Below are 19,999 nucleotides of genomic sequence, written 5' to 3'. Positions count from 1 at the left end.
AGATCCCAGTCTGTTTCCATGAGTGTGCTGTGTTATATTTTTGTTATTAACCCATGTCCTTGCCACAGAGCTGTGTGGATGAAGGCTGCTGCATAGCTGGGCACAACTTGGGTTTTGTTGCTCAGAGATTTTTCTCTTTTTTCTTCTTATTAAAATGATGTTTTCCTAGACCAATGCAGAACAAGTCAGGTGGTTGGGACAGATTTGTTTTTAGCTGAAGAGTCCATTTCTATAAGAGTTAGAGCCCAAAGATGAGTTGTGAAGCCCTGGCAGGTTGCTTGCCCAGGATGGGATCCTGTCTTGAACCTACTGTGGATGGACTGTTCAGGCTTCACTTGGATACCCACATCATTCCAGACAACCCTCTGCAGCACTGAGCTGGAAATCCCCTTTTTCCACCCCAAAACCATCCCCGATGCAGATTTCTCTGTGAGGACAGGACTCGCTGTGTGGCAGCCGTCTCTGCGGGCTGCTCCGTGCTTTTGTTTACATCTGGTAGAAAACTTCTTAAATTTCCTGGCAAGGGAGTAATTCTAATCCTTTTCAATGAGATCAACGGATTAGTGTCTCAGATGCTTATAAAATTGTGAGGATTAGCCAAGCCTCCCCCCCTATTCTTTCTGCACCACGTAACATCATCGCTGCGTTTTAGAAGGGCATCTCTGTGCTGTTACCAAGAGCTGAAGCAATTTCTGGGAGCCTCTGCGAATCCAAGCGTTTAAAAACCATGTCTTCATCCTCTCCCTTGCTCCCTCTGGATTTTTGTGCAATTTTTAGGGTGTTTTTCTCTTTTCTTCCAGCATCCCTGGCACCCAACTGCGGTAGCTGTTCAAGCAGATACGTTGGGTTTGCGTGGCTTGGCTGCATTGCGGCACCCGTGCAGGTAAGTAGGGAGCTGAGCCCAAAGTTTTCCTTCACAGAGACTTGCAAATTCCCATCTTGAGATGACCAGATCCCAAATAAACGTGTTAATTCATGAGTTTGCCCCTCATTTCAAAGGATTTGGGCTTTTGTGGTCCATCCCCAGAGGGGAACGGCGCTTCTGGGCCGACGACGGGATGCTCTCACCCCAACTGTTGGGAGCAGGATGAACCTCCACACACCCACATTCCTGCATCCTCTTAATTACAACCTGCACTTTCATTAGGACTTGCTCCCTAAGCAGCTCGCAGGGAGCTGACAGGGAGGAGGGTTTAGTTCAAACCCTGTTGCCTCTCCCCTCAGGGCAGTTTTTAAAAGCTTTTTCTCCGGGGTCGATGGCTGCGTGGTCGCTTGACCTGTTGGAGCAAAGTGATCCCGAACTGCCGACTGGTAGGAGCTCAGAGCCAGGAATTCCTGGCCCCGACCCAGTAGAGTTTCAGAGGCGAGCTTTTAAATATATACAAAGACAAGCTCATAATTTCCACTCTACTAATGAGGCCACGGCGTTTTCATTGAAATGTGCCAATAGGCGCCGCGGTGGTATTTTAGCAGCCTTGTACTGTGAATCCAAATGTGATTTAACATGGCAGCCCCCGTGGAGCCGAGGAAAACCGGCTTCTCCCACTGAATTTCAATGATGCTGCTCAGTGGCACTTCCCAAAAATCCCCTCGGTGGTGGGACCTCTCCTTGTGTTTCATCCCGACAAAGTTTTTACCCCCCACTTTGGTGAAGGTGGGAATGGGTTGAAAGGGGATATTTAGATAGGGAAAGTCTTAATTTAAAGCCTGGGTTTAACAGATGTGTGACTGGCTGGTGTGAGGTGGAGATTCAATAACTGGGCTGGCCAGAACCATCATTAAATTGTAGTAAAAAAAATGGAACATGAGGGCTCCAGACATCATGTTTTTGCTTGACCTTTAAAAAGCCACTTAAAGCTGCCAGCCTGCTCGTTGCTAAGCCACCTCCTTAGTGCCACTCATATATTTTCCCTTCTAGTAGGCGATTCAGCTCCCGGGAATTTGTGGAGATCCAACAGTAAACTGTTACACGCCTGACATTCCCACTGCTGGTTTTTAGCTTTGTAGCCGTGAAGCACTCGGAAAATATTTAGCAGGTTTTGTTCAGTCAGCTGCAAGAAAAATGTAAATTTCAAGTAACTCTCACAAAAGGTGTTTGGTTTGGTTTGCTTTTTTTTTTTTTTAAACAAGTTCTGCATCAGTAGCACAGGTGTAAATTGGGGTTTTGCTTATTTAGGGCTCAGTTTATGAAGAACCCCTGTAAGAAGCAGCATCCCTGAGCAAAGGAGAGGTGTGGGCAGGTGATGTTGAAAATTTACACCTTGTTGTCCATCACCTCCTGGTTACAGACCCCTGGGGCATGGGTACACCTGGATTTTAGAATCACAGAATCATGGAATGGTTTAAGACCATCTCATTCCACTAGACCAGGTTGCTCCAACCTGGCCTTGAACATTTCCAGGGATAGGCAATCCACATAAACAACCTGTGCCAGTGCTTCACTAAGGTCCCTTCATTTTCTGCATCTCACTAAGGACACACCACAATTCCAGGAGAATGGGGAAGAAGGATGATACCTCATGGCATCACCCTCAGTGCTGAGACTCTGTGACAGAGGAGGAGATGCATTTGTTGGTTGGTGAATGTTTCTCTCCAAGCACCTCACTTGGCTGTGCAAGTCTGGCTGTGGAAAAGTTCCATTTTCCATTTCCAACTAAATTTTATGGGGTTTTCCATCCTTGCAGCCACCTTTCTTGTGCCAATCCCGTAGAGGTGAAGAAGTTCTTGTCCTGTTTCAATATGAGTCCCAGGGGTTTTTTTTGCTGGACTCTATAAAGTGTTGCAAAACCATCCCAGTCTCTGTTAGCAAGGGAGAAGGAATGATAAAAAAAATGCTCCCCTAAATCTCAGTACTTGAGTCAAAACCAGGAAAGGGGTGGACTGACTGTGCAGTTCATTTTTTGGAAGTATTAGGAAAAGTTGGAAACGGCAGTGACGTGGCATTGGTGTGAATTCCCAGCAGGCTGGGGTTTGGGATTGTCTGGGTTTTCCTGAAGCCTTTTTCAGGCTCTCAGGATTGTAAAATACAAACCTGACCGGATCAAAGTGGGCTTGGGGGAACAGCTGCTCCGTGGGATTTATTTAGGGACTTTTTTTCCCTGGTATCCAGTCACCAGCTTTTTCACTCTTCTCCATCCAGCTACCTCTTCTTAGTTTTTACCTCAGATATAAATGGTGTAATTAAAAGGGTCCATGGAGTGCATTCCTGAGGACTGAAACCCAGGATCCAGGAGCAGAGAGCAGCAGCATAAAGAGGAATTCTTCCCTCTCTGGCCTCATGCTGCTTTTCCACCACAAGGCTTTACAGCCATCTGGATCCCCTTTCAGATTGTGTCCCCCCCCCCCACTCCCAAAAATCCATAACCTAGCAACCTTATTTAGTGTAAACGAGATCATTCTGCCTTCCTGTTCCCAAATTGTGCTTGGCTCCTCTGACTGCCTTCATAGGACGGCTGCTGGCAGCTGTGATCCCATCACTGGTCCTGAGAGCTCATCTGCAGCAGGATTTCCTAGGATTATTGATCACTGTGTGTTGCACTGATTATTATTTTTTTCCCTCATTAAAGGAGCTTAGGAAATGGGGGGAAAAAAGGTTTCAGGAAGTTGTTTAATCCATCTGCTTCTCAATATTAGACTGGAGAGGGCAAGTTGCTCTTTGGCTCCATGGAAAGTGATTGGTTTTGGTTCAGCCTGAAGATGATCAAAGTGTGATTTTTTTTTTTTTTCCTTCCAGATGTGGTATTTTGGGAGTCTCCATTGCTTCCCACAGCTCTGTGTCATCACCCAGGAATTTTCAAATTCCCTGGAGTGTTTAACACCAATTTCTCTGTTCTGACCCTTCAGCTGCTTAGGCTGAGTGTTTCTCATGGAGTTTCCAATTTGCGTTCCCCAAGGAACCTGTTTGTTGGGGAGCACTGCAAATGAGGAAAAGCAACCACAAATGAAGGTGGGAGGTTATTCCCACTTGCCTGTGCTCTCATTGCTCTTTTTGGGCTAAAATACACCCAAATTTAATAATGTGTGTCCCACCACCATCAGCCCATAATGGGAAGTGGTGGCTCCTGCCTTCTTTTTTCACCTCAGGAGTACAAAGAAGGCTGGGGGCAGGAGGAGGCAGCAGCACATCCTTTCCCACCACACTTTTGGGAGGAAGAGTGAGCTCACCAGGTCATGACGTTGGAGCTGTGTGCCAGGAAAAGGGGGGGAAAAATAATTACAAATCCCCAAGGCCAAAGGGGAAAAATTCCTCAAGTGTTATTTCATCTCTGAGCAGTGAGTTGAGCTGTCCTTGGGCAGCTCGTGTGAGCCTTTCTGAGAGAGGTGCTGCCAGCTCTGCTTCAAACCCTCCTGGGAAGTGATTCCCAGCTCTCATTCCTGATGGGAGCTCAAGCAGGGCTCTCCTCCAAACTCTGCTTCCCCCTCCTCCAGACTGTATTAAATAGTGCTATTGATTTTATTTTTTTTTCTATTTATTTTTGCCTGTTTTCCTGGAACTTGCAAAATCAGCCCTGAGCAAACCTCTGGTTTGCTTTTCCAACAGCGCTGGGAGAGAGAATTTGACTTTACAGTGGGTGATGGGAGCCACAGCTGACCCATTTCTGCACGTTTCTCTGCCAGTGGTAGCAAAAACATTTTCCCACTTAAAGGTTCTCTTCAGTTTTAAAGTTCTGGGATTAATTGTTTCTTAAACTGTCTGGAATCAGAAGGACTTGCTGGAAATTGCAGCAGTACAGTCGTGCTGCTGGATGTTGCTTTCCTTAGACTTTCCTGTTTTTTTCCAATTGCTTTGTCATGTTATCACATCACTTTCTGTGTCCCCTGCCCAGAGGCAGTGGAGAGGGTTAAGGTTTTGTGTTTGGTGTCAGCCAGCTGGGGAACACAGCCAGGAAATTTCCTGATTCCAGTTCAAAAAAAGCATCGGATCCGCTCTCAGGGAGGAGGGATCAAAGGTCTGAAGCACTTTGTGCTTGGAGGTCAGTTTGGTTCCTTGGATGTCCAGGCACAGAACAAAAACCCACCACCACCCCCAAGTCTGCATGCAGCCAAAATGGGTGAAACAAATGGGTTTTTGTTCCATTTGACACCCAAAAGTTCTTCCTGTTGCTGTGATGGTACTGCATCGCCCCAGCCAAGCTTTGCTGGATCCTGATACAACTCTGCCTGTGGTGTGAGGGACCTGTTGGGATGTTCCCTCTTCCCAGCACATTAATCCCACTAATCAATAATCCTGCCAAGCCTTGCACCATCCCTCACACTCCTCCATTGCCTGCCAGGTTTGTGGAGTGAAGGCTCTGGGCCAGGTTGGATGCTCGGAGCTGGTGCTGGATGTGACATCCCCATGGTGTAGCATCTTAGCTCTTTGAAACTGCATCATGCCAAGAGTTTTTTGTTTACCCCCCATGCTCCATCCTGTTGTTCCTTTGGACAGCAAAGGCCAGAGCAGTGCTGAGTTTTGCCCCCACTCCACGCCAGGCCAAGGTGATGCAGCTGTGTGGCATCTCTGGGGCGACGGCGATGCTGGTTTGGGGTTGGCTCTGCAGCTGCCTGCGATTTTCCCATTGCCACGCTGCGGATCCTGGCGCTGGACCAGCTCCAGAGACGGAGCTGAAGGAAATTCCTTCCAGCTGCTTGAGGTCAGGGCTTCACTTTGCTTCTGGGGTCCACGAGGGGGATTTTTTGCCTGCAAGTTAAATGAGGGTGTCTCTGGCTGCTGCTTCTTAGCACCTGGAAGAATCTTTTAAATATTATCCCGTTAGTCATAGCCATTAAATAACCTTCCTCTTGTAGAATTATTCCATGGAAGAATACCCTGCTTTGCAACACAACTTGGGCTGTTTCAGAAAGGTCTTGTCAGCTGCTCCCAGTTTAACTTTCAACCGAGTTAATAACGCCTTTGGTTAAACCTGTCTGAAACACGTTGCGAAACGCCTTTGAAACTCGAGACGCCGTTCACGCCCGCTTGAAACCTTTCCCATCGATAAAATACTTGGAGTTTGGCCACGGCTTAGCATTCACTTTTCCCTGAGATTTGTGATTTCAAGCCTGCCCGTGTCTGGCTCTGCTGGGCGTTTGAAGCTCAGGATTTCCTGGAGATGGGTCGGCTTTGCCAGCCTGGCTGGTGGGATGCCCGGACCACCAGCTCCATCCAGTTTCCCCAGTTAATGGCTGAGGAGATTCAGTCTGAGCTTGCTTTGAACCCCTGTGGAGCAAGTTGTTTGTCTTGAAAACATAAAGTAAATCCCTCTAAAAACAGGAGTTTATTTACAACAGCAGAGGCAGAAGCCACAGCTCCACCCAGCTTGTGGGCTGTATTTAGGTGTGAGGATGTGCAGCCCATGCATGGCCCCTTTATGCACTGATGTTATAAATAAATAATAATAAATTTTTTATATAAAAGGAGAAGCAGCTCCTTTTAATAAGTAAAACCCCAAAAAGCAGCACACAGTTCAAATCCATGTGGCAAAGCAGCAGGAAAGCAAAAATCTGCAGCTTTCAGCCCATGGCATTACTTAAAGTGGCATCCCTGGTGTCACCCCCTGGCTTCAGGGACCACAGCTCTGCCTTGCTCCCCTCCTCCTCCCTGCCTCAGTTTCTCTACCTATGAGAAGACAATTGCATCCTTTATTAATCCCTGTGAGATTTCCTGAGGAGCGCTCTGGGTACGAGGTTGGCCCCACGTATTAAGGGCTTGCTGCGGCTCTAATGGGAATTAATTTGGGACGTGGCTTCCTGAGGTTTACCTTTCACAGCCCAACTGTAATCAACTAGCTCAGCTGACCTGTAACACTCCTTTTCTGGCTGCTCGATGGGCCATTAACCAGCACTTGGCTTTTAATTAAAGCTGGGTTTTGTCCTCCTTGGAGAAAACCGTGGATGTGCTTGGCCCCACATTGCTGAGTCATTGGAGGGTGTAAGGAGGGAGATGTGGAGCTCAGGTTGTTCTGCCATTGTGGCTCTCTGCATCCCAGAACAAGGAACCATTGTTCCTTGCTATTTTTCACAGAATCATGGAATTACAGAACCACTGAATGATATGGGTTGGAAGAGACCTTAAAGACCCTCCAGTTCCATTCCCCTGCCATGGGCAGGGACATCTTCCACTATCCCAGGCTGCTCCAAGCCCCATCCTAGCTGGTCTTGAACACTTCCAGTGATGGAACAACCACAGCTTCTCTGGACAACCTGTGCCAGTGCCCCCTTTTCTATGGGCAGCCTGTGTCCCCCATCCCAGGGGTTTTAGGGACCTATTGGGAGCCATGGATCCCCCACAAGCATCATCTCCCTGCTCTGACATGCCTTGACCATGGAGAGAGCAACAGGGAGGCTTTTGTTCTGCACCAGAAACTTTTCATCCTTCTTTATGGCTTCTTTTTTATTTCTTTTGGCTGCGCCTTTGCAAATCTGAAGCAGCTTAAAATACAGTTCCTCCCCCCCTACTCCCCTTAAAAAAAAACAACCCCAAAGCTTGGCTGTTTGAAATCATCAGATTTCACTGGAGTCTTTTAAAGTTAACAGTTTCCTGGATCCTGGGCAGACAAACTGATTTTTCTCCTTTAACCTCCGTGTTTTGTGCTGTAACGTTTCTCAGCTGTTGCAGCAGGAGGGAGGAAGGACCAGGGCAGCTCCAATGTGGAGAAGGTTGTTTCACACAGGGGTTGGATGAATCTGGTGTGGGATTCCCTGGATTTGCACCTCAGGGGACGGAAGGGTTGGCCCCAGGAGGCTGAGCCCCCACGACATGGCTGGCAGGTAGGTCATGGCTGTGTTCATGACACGCTTTTAGGGCAAAATATTAGGGAAATGATTCCATTGGAAGAGGATAGTGGCATGCTGGGAATTGGTCTGAGCTCTGTTTCTGCTGACTGTTTATTTGCTGAGGTCTGTGATGGTTTCTAGCTGTGCTCATGGATGTGGGGACTGGTGCAAGAGCGGTGCAGCTCAGGTGCATACGAGCATGGGGAGTTTTTCTGGCTTGATGGGACTTGCTGCCCCCAAATGCAGCCTTGGATGTTCCTTACCCACAGAATCTCTTAGTGGGATTGCTGAGAAGAGCATCACAAGTTAAAAGACTTGGAAAGGAAAGAAAAACAACAGTCCAGTGCTGGTTGGTTTTGTTGCCTGTCCTCCAAGAGTTGTCTCTCCTTCCTTGCAAAAAGTCTCCTGGAGCTTTCCTGGATGGAGGACAGAGGACATTTCTCTCAGACAGTTGAGGAGCTGGAGGCAGCCAGCCTTGGCCAAAGGCAGTGAGTATCTGCACGATCCACCAGCTGAAACACCCTCATGCCACCAGCGTGACCGAGGGGAGCCCTTGAACCGTCCCAAATCCCTCTGACCCGGCAGGACTGAAACCCAAACCCAGCCCTGCGACGCCGAGCTGCGCATTAACTCCGCCAGAGCTGGGAACAAAGGTTTGGGGGCTGGATTGGGCTTTTTTTAATTTATTTGCAAAGCAAACCAGCTCAGCTGAGCGGAACAGGCGTCGGTGGAGGAGCGTGAGCTGCCGGGCGGTTGCTGGGCTATAAAATCCCATCCCCACCAGCGCTGGCAGGGGGATGTGCCGGCTCCCCGAGCTCTCGTAGCGTTTCCACGTTGGCCGGGAGAGGCTCTGAACATGCGTGTCGCTCTCTGGAGGCTTTAATCAAATCCAGGCTTTACCAGAAATCGCCTCGAAACTTCCAGCGAGCTGAGGAAACTGAAAGCAGCCGGTGCAAGGAGGCTCCCGGGCGGGTGTTTGGGGCTGGCAGGGATGTTGCCTTCAGCAAGGGGATAGTCCCGGTGAGGCAGCCGGGATGAGAGGTGAGTCTGCTCCCCGTGGGAAGTCAGAGGAAAGCCTACAGGGTTCAGCAAAAGCGGGGCCTCAAGGGGAAAAGGAGATTCGGGGGTGCTGCTTGGAGGGACACTCAGAGAACACTTGGATTTTGCAGCATTGCTCCCTGGCATGTGTGGGTTCAGATCCTGCGGTTTCCCCACCGTCTTCCCACCCTGTGCAAAACGAGGAGCTGTGCAATTACTGCGCTGTGGAAAACTCCCCGCTCCAGGGGAGGGTTTTGTTATCCCTCAGTGATTTTATTTGGGAAACAGGGCTCAGACTGCAGGTACTTTCCTTGCTTGTAAAACTCCATCGCACGTTGCTCTCCTGTGGGCAGAAGGGAAAACAAGGTGTATTTTGAACTTCCTTTTCTAAGCTGGGGGCAGGGGAATTTTATGCCTGGCCAGCAACGGTTGTGATCATCGGAGGGTGAACGGGTTCAGAGAATGATAGGAAGATAAGAGATAATAAATAAGTGCAGTTAAAATCCTGGGGGAGAGGATTTGCTGAAGTTGTTATCCCAGGCAGCTGCTCAGGGTTTAATTTGGGCTCTCCAAGGGGAGGGAGGTTTTGGTCATGGGTCCCAGACAAGGGATGTGACAGCCAAAATTGCTGCCTCTTCCTCTTGGCCGCTGCTTGCTGGTGCCTCGGGGCTTTCCTGGGGGGAAGGAGCCTGGGGCTGTGCTGAGGAGTAAAGCTGAAATCTGCAGAAGTGCTCTGAAACCACCAAACCTGCATCTCGGATGGGAAAAACACACAAAGTCTTCTTTACAGAGTCCGTAGCCTCCCCGTAATTTCTCCCAGCGGTGCAGCTGTGTGTCCTGGCTATGTCCTTGTTCTCTTCCTCTTCATCTTTGATGAGTTTGGTGGAGAATATCTATGGAATGAGGAGTCAGAAACCACTGGAGGGGAAGGGAAGGCAAACTTACCTTACTCCAAGGCTTCTTGGCTGCTTTCAGTATTTTTACCAAGTTACTGCGGGGTTTGAGGGATGCTGACTGCAGCTGGGGCTGCTCGGGTGCAATTCCCACCATCCATCTCATCCAGTGTTTAACTTGAATGATGATGTGTGAAAGGAAAAGAGCTGAAGGAGAAGCTCAGAGTGGGAGAAGGAAAATCCCAGCCCCAGCTGATCCAGCCCTGCTTTGTTTTCGGGGTTACCAAGATGGGAACTTGGTTTTGAGCAAGGAGGGGGGATGAGTGAGAAGTCATCTCCAGCCCCCTCCACGTCCATTCAAGGGACCACTGTTCTGCAAAGTGCATCCCTAAGGATCCACGTGTTTTCTCCCTGTCTCCACAGCCTACCCATGAGCTCAGACTTCCAGCATTACAGTTTCAGGATGCCGAACATCGGGTTCCAGAACCTTCCTCTCAACATATACATCGTGGTTTTCGGCACGGCCATCTTCGTCTTCATCCTCAGTTTGCTCTTCTGTTGCTACTTGATCAGGTAAGGGAATGTTGTAAGGGAATGTTCCCCAAGAGCTTCCTTGCTTCCATCACTGACCCCTCCATCCCAAAAAGAGGATGGCAGCACCTTATTTCCTTGGTGGCACCAATTTCCTTGACGCATCTTAAGTCAGCCTGATGTCCTACAGATCAGTCACATTATCCACTTAAAACCAGGAGATACACATTTGCTAAAAAAGTTGTGGAATTGTGGTCAACTTCTCAAAAAACCTGGAAAGGGATGTTTTATGGTCTCTGCTTTCTGCTTAATGTTTTAACACATTTCCCTTTGTAATGAGTAACCCATGTCCTGCGTGCCTAAGGAATGTTTAATACCTGCTCTGTTGGTTATTGAACACAAATTGCTCCTTCAACAGCACAGTTTGGAGATTAATGATGCAGAGTTGATGTGTTAATCTGAGCAATGGGGTAGGGGGACAGCAGGGTTAAAGGTTGTTCCAGTTTGGGGCTTCTTTTAATTATTTTATGGGCCATTGGGGAGATTATTGGGCTGCTAATTGAGAGGAGAAACTCTTCCTGACTGGGGTGAAATGAGGCAGCTGGGGAAAAAACACAGTGCCTGAGAATGGAGGTGGTGATGGAGATGAGTTGTGCTGATAATCCAGTATGGGGAGCTGGCTGTGCTTCCACCTGTGCCTGGGAGCAGAGGTCATCACTCTGCCAGCAGTGGCAGCCAAAATTCTGCATTCCCAGAGCTCTCCTCTCCAGCTTTTCCATGCCCTTTCCTGCCCCTCTGTCTTTCCAGCTGGCCCCAGCTCCCTGCAAGCTCTGCATCCATCACATCCCTTCCCTGTGTTCCTGTAAAACTGGTAGCCAGTCTCTCCTTGCAGCACAGCAGCCAGGCCCACTAGGTTATCTATCCAGAGGGTGTTAAAAATATTTTACCCTGCTCTTGTAGGCCAGGGAAGCGAGATTTCAGTGTCAACCTTCTAAATACTTGATAATTTCTAACCATTTTCAGTTCTGGATGAAGCAAAACCTCATAAAACATGCAGATGAGCCCAAACTCAGGTTTACCAAGGGGTGATTTGGGCTGCTTGGGTATCATATAATTTTTTTTTTTTTTTCCCCACAATTATGAAAATTGTGTTTTGAAGGTGTATGAAAATAGACCAGAGGTATTCAGAGGACTCAAGGACTTGTTTTGCTCAGGTGGAGCTTGAGTCCATATGGGTCACTTAGAAAACTGAAGAGGTGTTTGGACTCGGAGAGTATTTTCCTGGGCACTCACGGGGTGTGTTATGCCCCAAAGAAGGAATAACAAGGAGTAATGTCTGGAAGGTCAAGCCAGAAAATCTTTAAATTTAGAAGCTGGAGGCGTGTTGTAAGAGAGAGAGGGTGAGTAACCGGTGAGAGAAGCCAGCAAGGAAGTGGCAAGTCCTCCTTCTCTTCACGTCTTTAAATCAAGAGCAAGGACCTTTCTGGACGAGACATTTTGGCTCCTGTTCCCGAGGTGCTATTTAGCAACCCATGATAGATGGGGAGTTGGATTAGGTCATCCAGTGATCCCTTTATAGCCCAAAACCCTAGAGAGACTCTACAAATGGCTCTTCAGACCTCCTCCCTCAGCTCTTTTATTGGCAGAACAGAACCAAAACAGGAACCTCCAGCCCCCATTGGGGAGGGTTTTGCCGTGCTGTGGATTTTAGCTGTGCCAGTGTCCCAGGAGCATCCGCCTCCATGGAAGCTGCTCTGTAATCTCAGTTTGTCTGGGATATAAAAGTCTGAGTTTTGGTGGGGTTTGGGAAGCATTGTAGGAGGACAACAGGATGAGCATCACCCACCTGCAAGGGCAGAGAGACCAACAGGAGAGGGTGGTCCCCTCCAGGGCTCTGCTTCCATCTGTGGGGGTTCTGTGCAGGTAACAGCAGCTCCTGGCTTTCCCATGGGTGCAGCATCAACACAGCCCTTCCTCTCCCTCCTTTCCCATAACTCCACCTCTCCAAATATTTGGCAAACACCAAGCAAGGCTCATGACACCACCCTCAGGCCCTGGTTCTCATCTCCTGCTCTGGATCAGAGCAGCCCCTGCAGCTCCCCACATCCCCAGCTGGGGAGGTATCCAGAGTGTGGATGAGCCAATATCAGGTGTATTCACCCCAAATCACAGAGCTGACAGCATTAAATAAAAGATGTGCTGGGGAAGGAGAGGACATGGGCTGTGCTTTGCAGCTGTGTCAATACAGGCTGTGCTGTCCACTCCAAGTGGAGAAAAAGTGACATTTTTAATTGGATTGGCTCAGAACAAGAGTCCAGTAGGAATTTCACAACAAAAATCATCATTGCCTTGTGCACTGTTCAGGTGAACCTTGAGCTGTTCTGCTGCTGCAAATCGCTCAGGTCCCTCATGGCTGCTGCCTCTGCTCAGCAAAATTACAGATAAAAAAAGGAAGAACAAGGAAATGAGATTTTGCAGGCAGCTGTTAGTGTCTGATCTCTGGTGAATTAATGAAAGTGATAAACTCATGTTGCCTTCAGTCCCATAAAACCCAGTCCAGAAGGATGCTGAGCTGAGCAATGGCACCTTCACTGTGGGTCAGGTCTGCAGCATCCTCTCTCTCTGCTTTGCTGTGGATCATCCAGGTCTCATCCCTGCCCAGCCTGGAGCTGCTCAAAGTCTCTGGCAGGTGCAGAGCACACAGCCCCTAAAAAGCCTTTTTTTTTTTATGGCTATTTCCTTCTGCATTCAGACCTGCCAGGATCCAACACAGTGGTTTGGTTTTGTGTTCAGAGAAAGGAATGGAGCTGGGGAAGGGTCTGGAGCCCCAGGAGAGGCTGAGGGAGCTGGGAAAGGGGCTCAGCCTGGAGAAAAGGAGGCTCAGGGGACCCTTCTGGCTCTGCACAACTCCCTGACAGGAGGGGACAGCTGGGGGGGTCGGGCTCTGCTCCCAGGGAACAGGGACAGGAGGAGAGGGAACAGCTCAGGCTGGGCCAGGGGAGGTTTAGATTGGATATTAGGGAAGGTTTCTTCACCCAGAGATGCCAGGTTGGACATTGGCGCAGCTTCCCAGGGCAGTGGTGGAGTCCCATCCCTGGGGGGACTTAAAAGCCGTGTGGATGTGGATGTGGCACCTGGGGACATGGGTCAGTGGTGACCTTGGCAGTGCTGGGTGAACAGTTGGACTGGATGATCTTAGAGAGCTTTTCCAACCCAAACAACTCCGTGATTCCTTGAGGAGCCCAAGGAGCCCAGCTGAGCTGGGGACAGCAACACAATGATGGGATAAAAACCCAGTGCCCAGGACCTTTCTACTCCTTGTACCATAAAGCAACTAATGTGGAAATCTCAGAGGAAAACCTGCAGAACACTTTTCCTCTGCATTTTGTACCCGTAGTTGTTCACTTGCTGTCGGTGATTCAGTCACCCAGAGAAGCAGGGAGCTCCCACTCCTTCAGGAAGAGATCCCAAAGGCCAGAGGAGGCAGTTGTTCCTTCAGGGAGGGTGACAGCACACAGGATCAGCAGCCAGGCACTGTGTGGTCTCTTATCTCGGTCAGACATCTGCCAGGAATTCTTCGGGAGTCACAGCACTTGATACGAGAAGGATGGAGCCGGAATAGCGCTTGCCAGGATCCGGGGTCTCCTCACGACAGCTGCACCAGGCCCACCAGGATCCATCTGGCCTGGGATCCTGGCTCAGAGAGCAAGGAGGAGCAGGCTGAGCTCGCACGCTTCAGCACCAGATGTACTCGTGCTGCTCCTCAGAACCTCCAGGGAGGAGGGGTTTTTTTGGGAAAATCTCCCTGTCTGGCTCAGCACCAGCCCAGGGCATTGTGGATCCGTGCTTCCAGCATGGAGCTGTGCAGATCCACAGCCAGGTGGTCACTTCTTGCCCACCACTGGTCCAAGGTGCTCCAGTGGCTTTGACTCAGGGAGTCCAAACCCTTGGTGGCCACTCAGTGCTCCATACAGAGGGATGCTGCTTCCAAGTTTTCCCTTGTCTGTAGTCTCCAGCCGCACGCCTCGCTTCTCCCCATCTGTGTTTCATAACCGCCTTCCCAGCCACCGGATCCCTGCGGATTGGGCCGGTTTCATCCTGTTTTCTCTATTGTTCCTGCATCTTCTGCTCATGTTTCTGTTCAGGGTCACTGCCAGAGGGATGAGACCCCAGTCTCCTCCTCCTTCTCTTCCTCCTCCTCCTCCTCCTCCTCCTCCTCCCTGCCTGTTGCAGGGTTTTCCATGGTTCTGCAGGCGGGTTCCTGCCAGGCAGCATTGTTGGAGCAGGAGGGGTGGCTCCCTGTGAAATTTGGGACTCAGGAGCCGACTTTCTGCATCTCTCCCTGCAGCATTAAGGTGCATTTTTACCCATCCCTCAGCTTCTAAGACCCACAGCATTTTGGGGGAGGGTGTCAGACATAAGGAAATATTTTTTCATCCCGTTTTTATAACTCCCCCACTGCAGCGTGGCAGGATCGGGAAACCCCCAGGAGCTCAGGTTGAAACATCCAGGGATTTCAGGCAGCCCTCAGAATATTTTTGGAGAAGAGAAATTCCAGACAAGGGGGTTTCCCATCTGAAATCACACTCGGAGCTGGCTGGGGAAAATATTCCTATGGCTCTCCAAGCCCTGCAGCCACACACTGACTCCGTATTGAAAGTCCTTGGCCAACTCTTCAGCCCTGGGAACTTCCCTCCTGAGTTTTCCAATTATTAAATGCCGTGTCTGGTAATGAGAGGCAATATTGGTTATTTTAATTTGAAATGCATTTATTTTAGGAGCATAATGGGTTTCTCCAGCCAGCAGATGCCTGCAGAGAGCTCTGCTGGCTCTGACTCTGGAGAGGGGAGACTGGGGAGGGAGGGGATGGAACCAGCACTTCGCATGTGGCCTAAAATTCCTGCTGGACTTGCCACTGCAGCAGGTGTTCTTGGAATAGGCCCATCCCATTCCTCTCCATCCTTCAGTTTGCTCCAGGAATGGATCTGGTTTGATTGATCTTAGAATTGGGGATAAAGCTGAGTTTGAGGAACGTGGTGTCACCCAAGCAGTGTGATGGGGGCTTTGGTGGGAAAGCTCTGGGCAGGGAGTCTCCTCACCATTCCCTGCTTTAATAGGAGCAGGGCTTTCCTCAGGTCTGAGCTCCCAGACCTTGAAAAACAGTCCTGTATTCAGTGTTGGAGCTGTTGCCAGCAGAAGTGGTTGGAAACTGAGGGGATTTATGACAGATTGTGATTTCCTCTTTTTCTGGTTTTACCCATGTGGTTGATGTCTGCTTGGAAAATCAGGGAGGTCAAAAGAGGGATAAGGGAGGAGTTGTGTGCTTTGGGATGGAGATGTTGCCTTCCCAGCGACAGGGAAAGCTGGATGTTGCCTAAACATGTAGTTTCCTGTGGCCATTCTCATTTCTGAAATAAAAAAAAAATAAAATGTAACATGTTAAAGCTGGAAAGGAGGGAAGTGGAATGTTTGAGGTATTACAATAATCCTGATTTTTTTGCCTGACCTCATGTTTCTCCCTGGTTTCATTGCAGGCTCAGGCATCAGGCACACAAAGAGCTTTACGCCTACAAACAGGTGAGATGATCCTCTTAACTTTTTTTCCCCTTCCCTTCTCCCTAGTGCCAAATCCATCAGTTTTCCTCCTGCTGTTCCTCTCCTTGGGAGGTTTCTGGCCCTCAGAGGGCAGTTGTAACACTGGCCCTGCCGATTTTATTGTCCCTTACCAGCAGGGTCCCCCAGGACCATGCCTCACCTGCTCATCCACAAGGCTCACAGTTTTCCAGTGACATCCTGAGCAGTGGGAACATCTCCAGCTCTGGAGCACTCCAGGCTCACCCTCTGCAGAGCAGTGATGCCATCACTCCCCCAGTCACCAAACTTAGGTTTTGTAGGGTCTGGATCTGCTCCCAGGGTTGGACCTGGCTGCTCCAAATCCCTGTAGCCACAGGGCTTTTCCAGGGAACAGCTCCATGGCAAGCCCAGCTCTTCCCTGCACCCACCTGCACTTTCCAGTTAAAATAAACACAGCCCAGAGGTGGGTGTCAGGCTGCTGCTTCCACATCCTGTTTTCTCCAGGATTTGTGGGATTTTCTGTCTCTGATCCCTTGATCTGTGCAGGAAGCTGGGTGGAGTTGGGCTGAAAACACACAGTTATCCTGGATTTACAGCCCTCCCCAGGTGTTCAGCTTGGATGGAGGGAAGATGAAGTGGTAGCCCAGGAGGGTTAAATTTGTGTGGAAACCTGGATTTGGTCCTTGTGGTTTTATCTTTCCCAGTGCTCCCCTCCTGTCCCTGCACAGGGCCCCTCGTGCTGGCTGGGTTTACTGGGGGGTTTCCAGTTCTGCTGGGATGCTCAGTGGGATCCCTCTGGGGAGATTTTTCCTGGGAATGCTCGTGGCAGAAGCTCTGTCCTGACCCCAGCTTTTTGCTTTGCAGGTCATACTCAAGGAGAAGGTGAAGGAGCTGAATCTCCATGAGGTGAGCACATCCTGGGGCAACAAAAGCTCCCTCACCCTCCTCTTCCTCACCCTGGGGAGGGGGCAAACCCTCAAATTCAACTGCACTGGGAGCAGAGCATACAGCCAGCTCTGCTTTGGAAATGGGGAAAGATCCTCTGCAAAAGTCTGGGTTAAGCCCTCTCCTTCCTCCTGGCTCCTCTTGGGTTTTCCTGCATGGTTACTGTTATTTATTGGGTTCTTCTTATCACCCTGATAAGGAGCTGTGGATAAGGGGAGGCCAGGACAGGCTGGGCCCTGTATAAACAATGTCCCTGGGCAGGGACATCCCCTCTGGCCTCACCACTGTCGTCAGGCTGTGACAATATCCAGCACAGCTCTGTGCAGGGAAAACTGAAATCCAGGATAAACATTCTCCCCTGGCTCCTGAAAGAGGCAGATCCGCTCCTCCCTCCACGCCCCCTGAGGGCTGAAACACCTTGGTTTATCTCCATGGCCTTCCAGGCTTTTTGGGGCTGAGCGTTTCTATTCACAGCCCATTTTTTGTGATGAATTTGAGCAGGAATCTGCTCAAATCCCACGTCAAAGCATGGCCTGGATTTATTTATTCTGCCAGAGATAACAAAAATGCCCACCCACATCCGGGCACGAGGCTGCTCATCTGCTCAGCACCAGCTCCAGTTGTTCATAAGCCACTGTTTATTTTATTTTAATCCCCTGAGCAGAGCCCATCCCACGTTTTATTCTGACTCTGCTCTCCCCACAGCCCCCAGGGTAAATCCCAGGGGCCCCAGGGTTGTGAGCAGTCCCTGCTGCAGGCCCCCATCTCTGATCCACTCCCATTAAATCGACCTGCAGTGGGGTTTTTGTCGGCACACAGGCTTCAAAGCACTTCCTGGGGTGAGAAGTGGATAGAGGAGGGATTTGGGAATGTGCCAGAGCTGGGAATAGCCTCCATAACGCTCAGCCCTCCTCCTCCACCTCTATTCCCAGCTGTCTGCAGCTCTCCCAGCTTTTGGGACGAGGCCTCTGTGGGGAAGAGGACAGAGCTGTTCCAGCTCATCTCTGGGATTTGGAAAAGCCTGGAAGGGTTTAGCTCAAAAATACCCCATTTTGGGCATTTGTATTTTGGCATTTGCAGTCAGTGTTTCTGGAAAGCAGAGGTCGGGGTGGAAATTTTCCAGCATGACGGGGCGGCTGCCCAGAGCCCTGCGGAGGGAAAGCGCCCACCCAGCTCTTCCCTCCCTGTCTCTGGAGCTGGTTTTCCCCTTTTTCCACCTTTCTGCCTCTCCCAGGCCCTGGGGGAGCTCGGGATGTGTGTGTTCCTCAGGGGCTGACCCCAACAGCTGCACCTGGCCCTGGTGCACTGAGAGCTCCCAGGCCAGGGAGGCTGGGAAAACCACCCAGGAATATTCAAAATCCCCTGGGATATCCAAAACGAGTCAGGAGGATTTGGCTGCGAGGGGGAAGGAGGTTTTGGCTGAGAAAACAGCCACCAGCTTTCCCGGCCCTGGGACAGGCACAGCAACAGCCCTTTGCCTTCTCCTCTTCCCAGAGGTGTCCCTGCGGATGCAGCTCAGTGCCAGGGACCGGGCAGCAGCGAGGATCCTGCCCCCTGCACCCCAAAACCCAAACACATCCCAGCTTTGGGGCTGTTCTGTGCAGGCTCCATGGTCCCTGCCACCACAAAAGGGAGACCTGAGCCTCAGCCTGTGATCCTGAAGCTTGGGCAGCAAAATTTGGGAAGGCTCTAAGGGAAATTTCATCCCTGTGAGGGTGGGGAGGCCCTGGCACAGGGTGCCCAGAGAAGCTGTGGCTGCCCCTGGATCCCTGGAAGTGTCCAAGGCCAGGCTGGGTGGGGCTTGGAGCACCCTGGGCTGGTGGAAGGTGGCACTGGATGGCACTGGATGATCTTTAAGGTCTTTTCCAACCCAATTCCCAGGATTGCATGATTTGAATCGTTCGGTAGTTTTTATTTGCTCCCTGTGTGTTGCTCTCTGCCCACTGACATTCCCTGTCCCTGCAGATCTGTGCCGTGTGCCTGGAGGAGTTCAAGCCCAAGGACGAGCTGGGGATCTGTCCCTGCAAACATGCCTTCCACAGGAAGTGAGTGTGGGCAGGGCTGGGGGCTCTTCCCACCCCATCCCGGGGCAGGAATGGCAGGGGGAGCCCCAGGGGGATGAGCTGGGACAGGGGAGCGGCAGTTTGGGAACTGGAAAAATGATGGATGGTTTGGGGATCTGGGGTTGAACTTGCAGGATGCCCCGTGCTGAGTCTGGCCTTGGTGATCCTCATGGATCCCTTCCAGCTCAGGCTGTAATTCCATGAAAAATGTAAATATATATATTTTATATAGGCATGGTTCATATAAAGCAAACCCACTGCAATTTATGTTACAACAACAACAACAACAACAACAATAATAATAATAATAATAATAATAATTTCATAACAATATTCCACAATATGTAACAATATATTTATAACAATATATATAACAATATTTTATATAACAATATAATATTCTAGATGCTAAAACTGCATAATATCCTACTATATATTACAGATATTTTTATATTCTCTGTGTATTTATATATACATTATATATATTTATATTTTATATATTACATATTTTACATATTTATACATTTATATATACACTATACAATAGATACTGTATATACCATGTAATATATTTAATATATATTACATAATATGTACTATATCTATGATATGATAGATAATTATATATAATACACATAATAGTATGGCTATATCAGAATTATGTACATAATTTTTTAAAAAATTATTTATACACATTATATACGTGTGTATTATTGGTATATTATTTACAGAGTCTGTGTTTATAATTTCACAGACAGCTTTTATGTATATATTTTGTTTATTTTTGGGTAGGTGTATGCATTTTTATATCCCTATAATATAAATATAAATATAAATATAAATATAATATAAATATAAATATAAATATAAATATAAATATAAATATAAATATAAATATAAATATAAGTATAAATACAAATCATATATAAAACCTATCTACACAAAATCCCTGTATACACACAGAGCCCAAAAAGCAAAAATCCCAGTAAAACATAAAGGCACCCAAATGTTGAATTAAAAACTGGGCATGGGCAAAGCTGCAGGGTGGGGTCGGGGGTTTGGGGGGATTTTTGCTGCTCCCCACTGATGCCAGGTGTGTCCCCAGTGATGCCAGGTGTCCCCACTGATGCCAGGTGTCCCCACTGATGCCAGGTGTGTCCCCACTGATGCCAGGTGTCCCCACTGATGCCAGGTGTCCCC

The 19,999-nt window shown here is 49.1% G+C and overlaps 1 protein-coding gene across 7 annotated transcripts in view; it reads left to right on the top strand.

Annotated features, from left to right (window-relative positions):
• The window catches only part of RNF24 (ring finger protein 24), a 29,514-nt gene that overhangs the window by 8,121 nt on the left and 1,394 nt on the right, over positions 1-19,999 (top strand). For 2 of the 7 annotated variants that reach the window (XM_014259955.2, XM_014259937.2), the window contains exons 2-6: positions 801-883; positions 10,110-10,259; positions 15,752-15,794; positions 16,656-16,697; positions 18,702-18,781. In XM_014259955.2, coding sequence (XP_014115430.1) covers positions 10,117-10,259; positions 15,752-15,794; positions 16,656-16,697; positions 18,702-18,781 — 308 coding nt within the window. In that variant the 5' untranslated portion in view covers positions 801-883; positions 10,110-10,116. Of the gene's footprint in view, positions 1-800; positions 884-7,647; positions 7,750-8,531; positions 8,797-10,103; positions 10,260-15,751; positions 15,795-16,655; positions 16,698-18,701; positions 18,782-19,999 lie in introns of those variants that run through there. The other 5 variants (XM_005517938.3, XM_088056513.1, XM_088056511.1 and 2 more) reach the window with 4 other exon arrangements.

This window comes from Pseudopodoces humilis, chromosome 6, assembly GCF_049639895.1.
Source record: "Pseudopodoces humilis isolate 2021_Gansu_Grassland_sample_001 chromosome 6, ASM4963989v1, whole genome shotgun sequence".
NCBI lineage: Eukaryota > Metazoa > Chordata > Aves > Passeriformes > Paridae > Pseudopodoces > Pseudopodoces humilis.
This window is presented reverse-complemented; position numbering and strand designations above follow the sequence as displayed.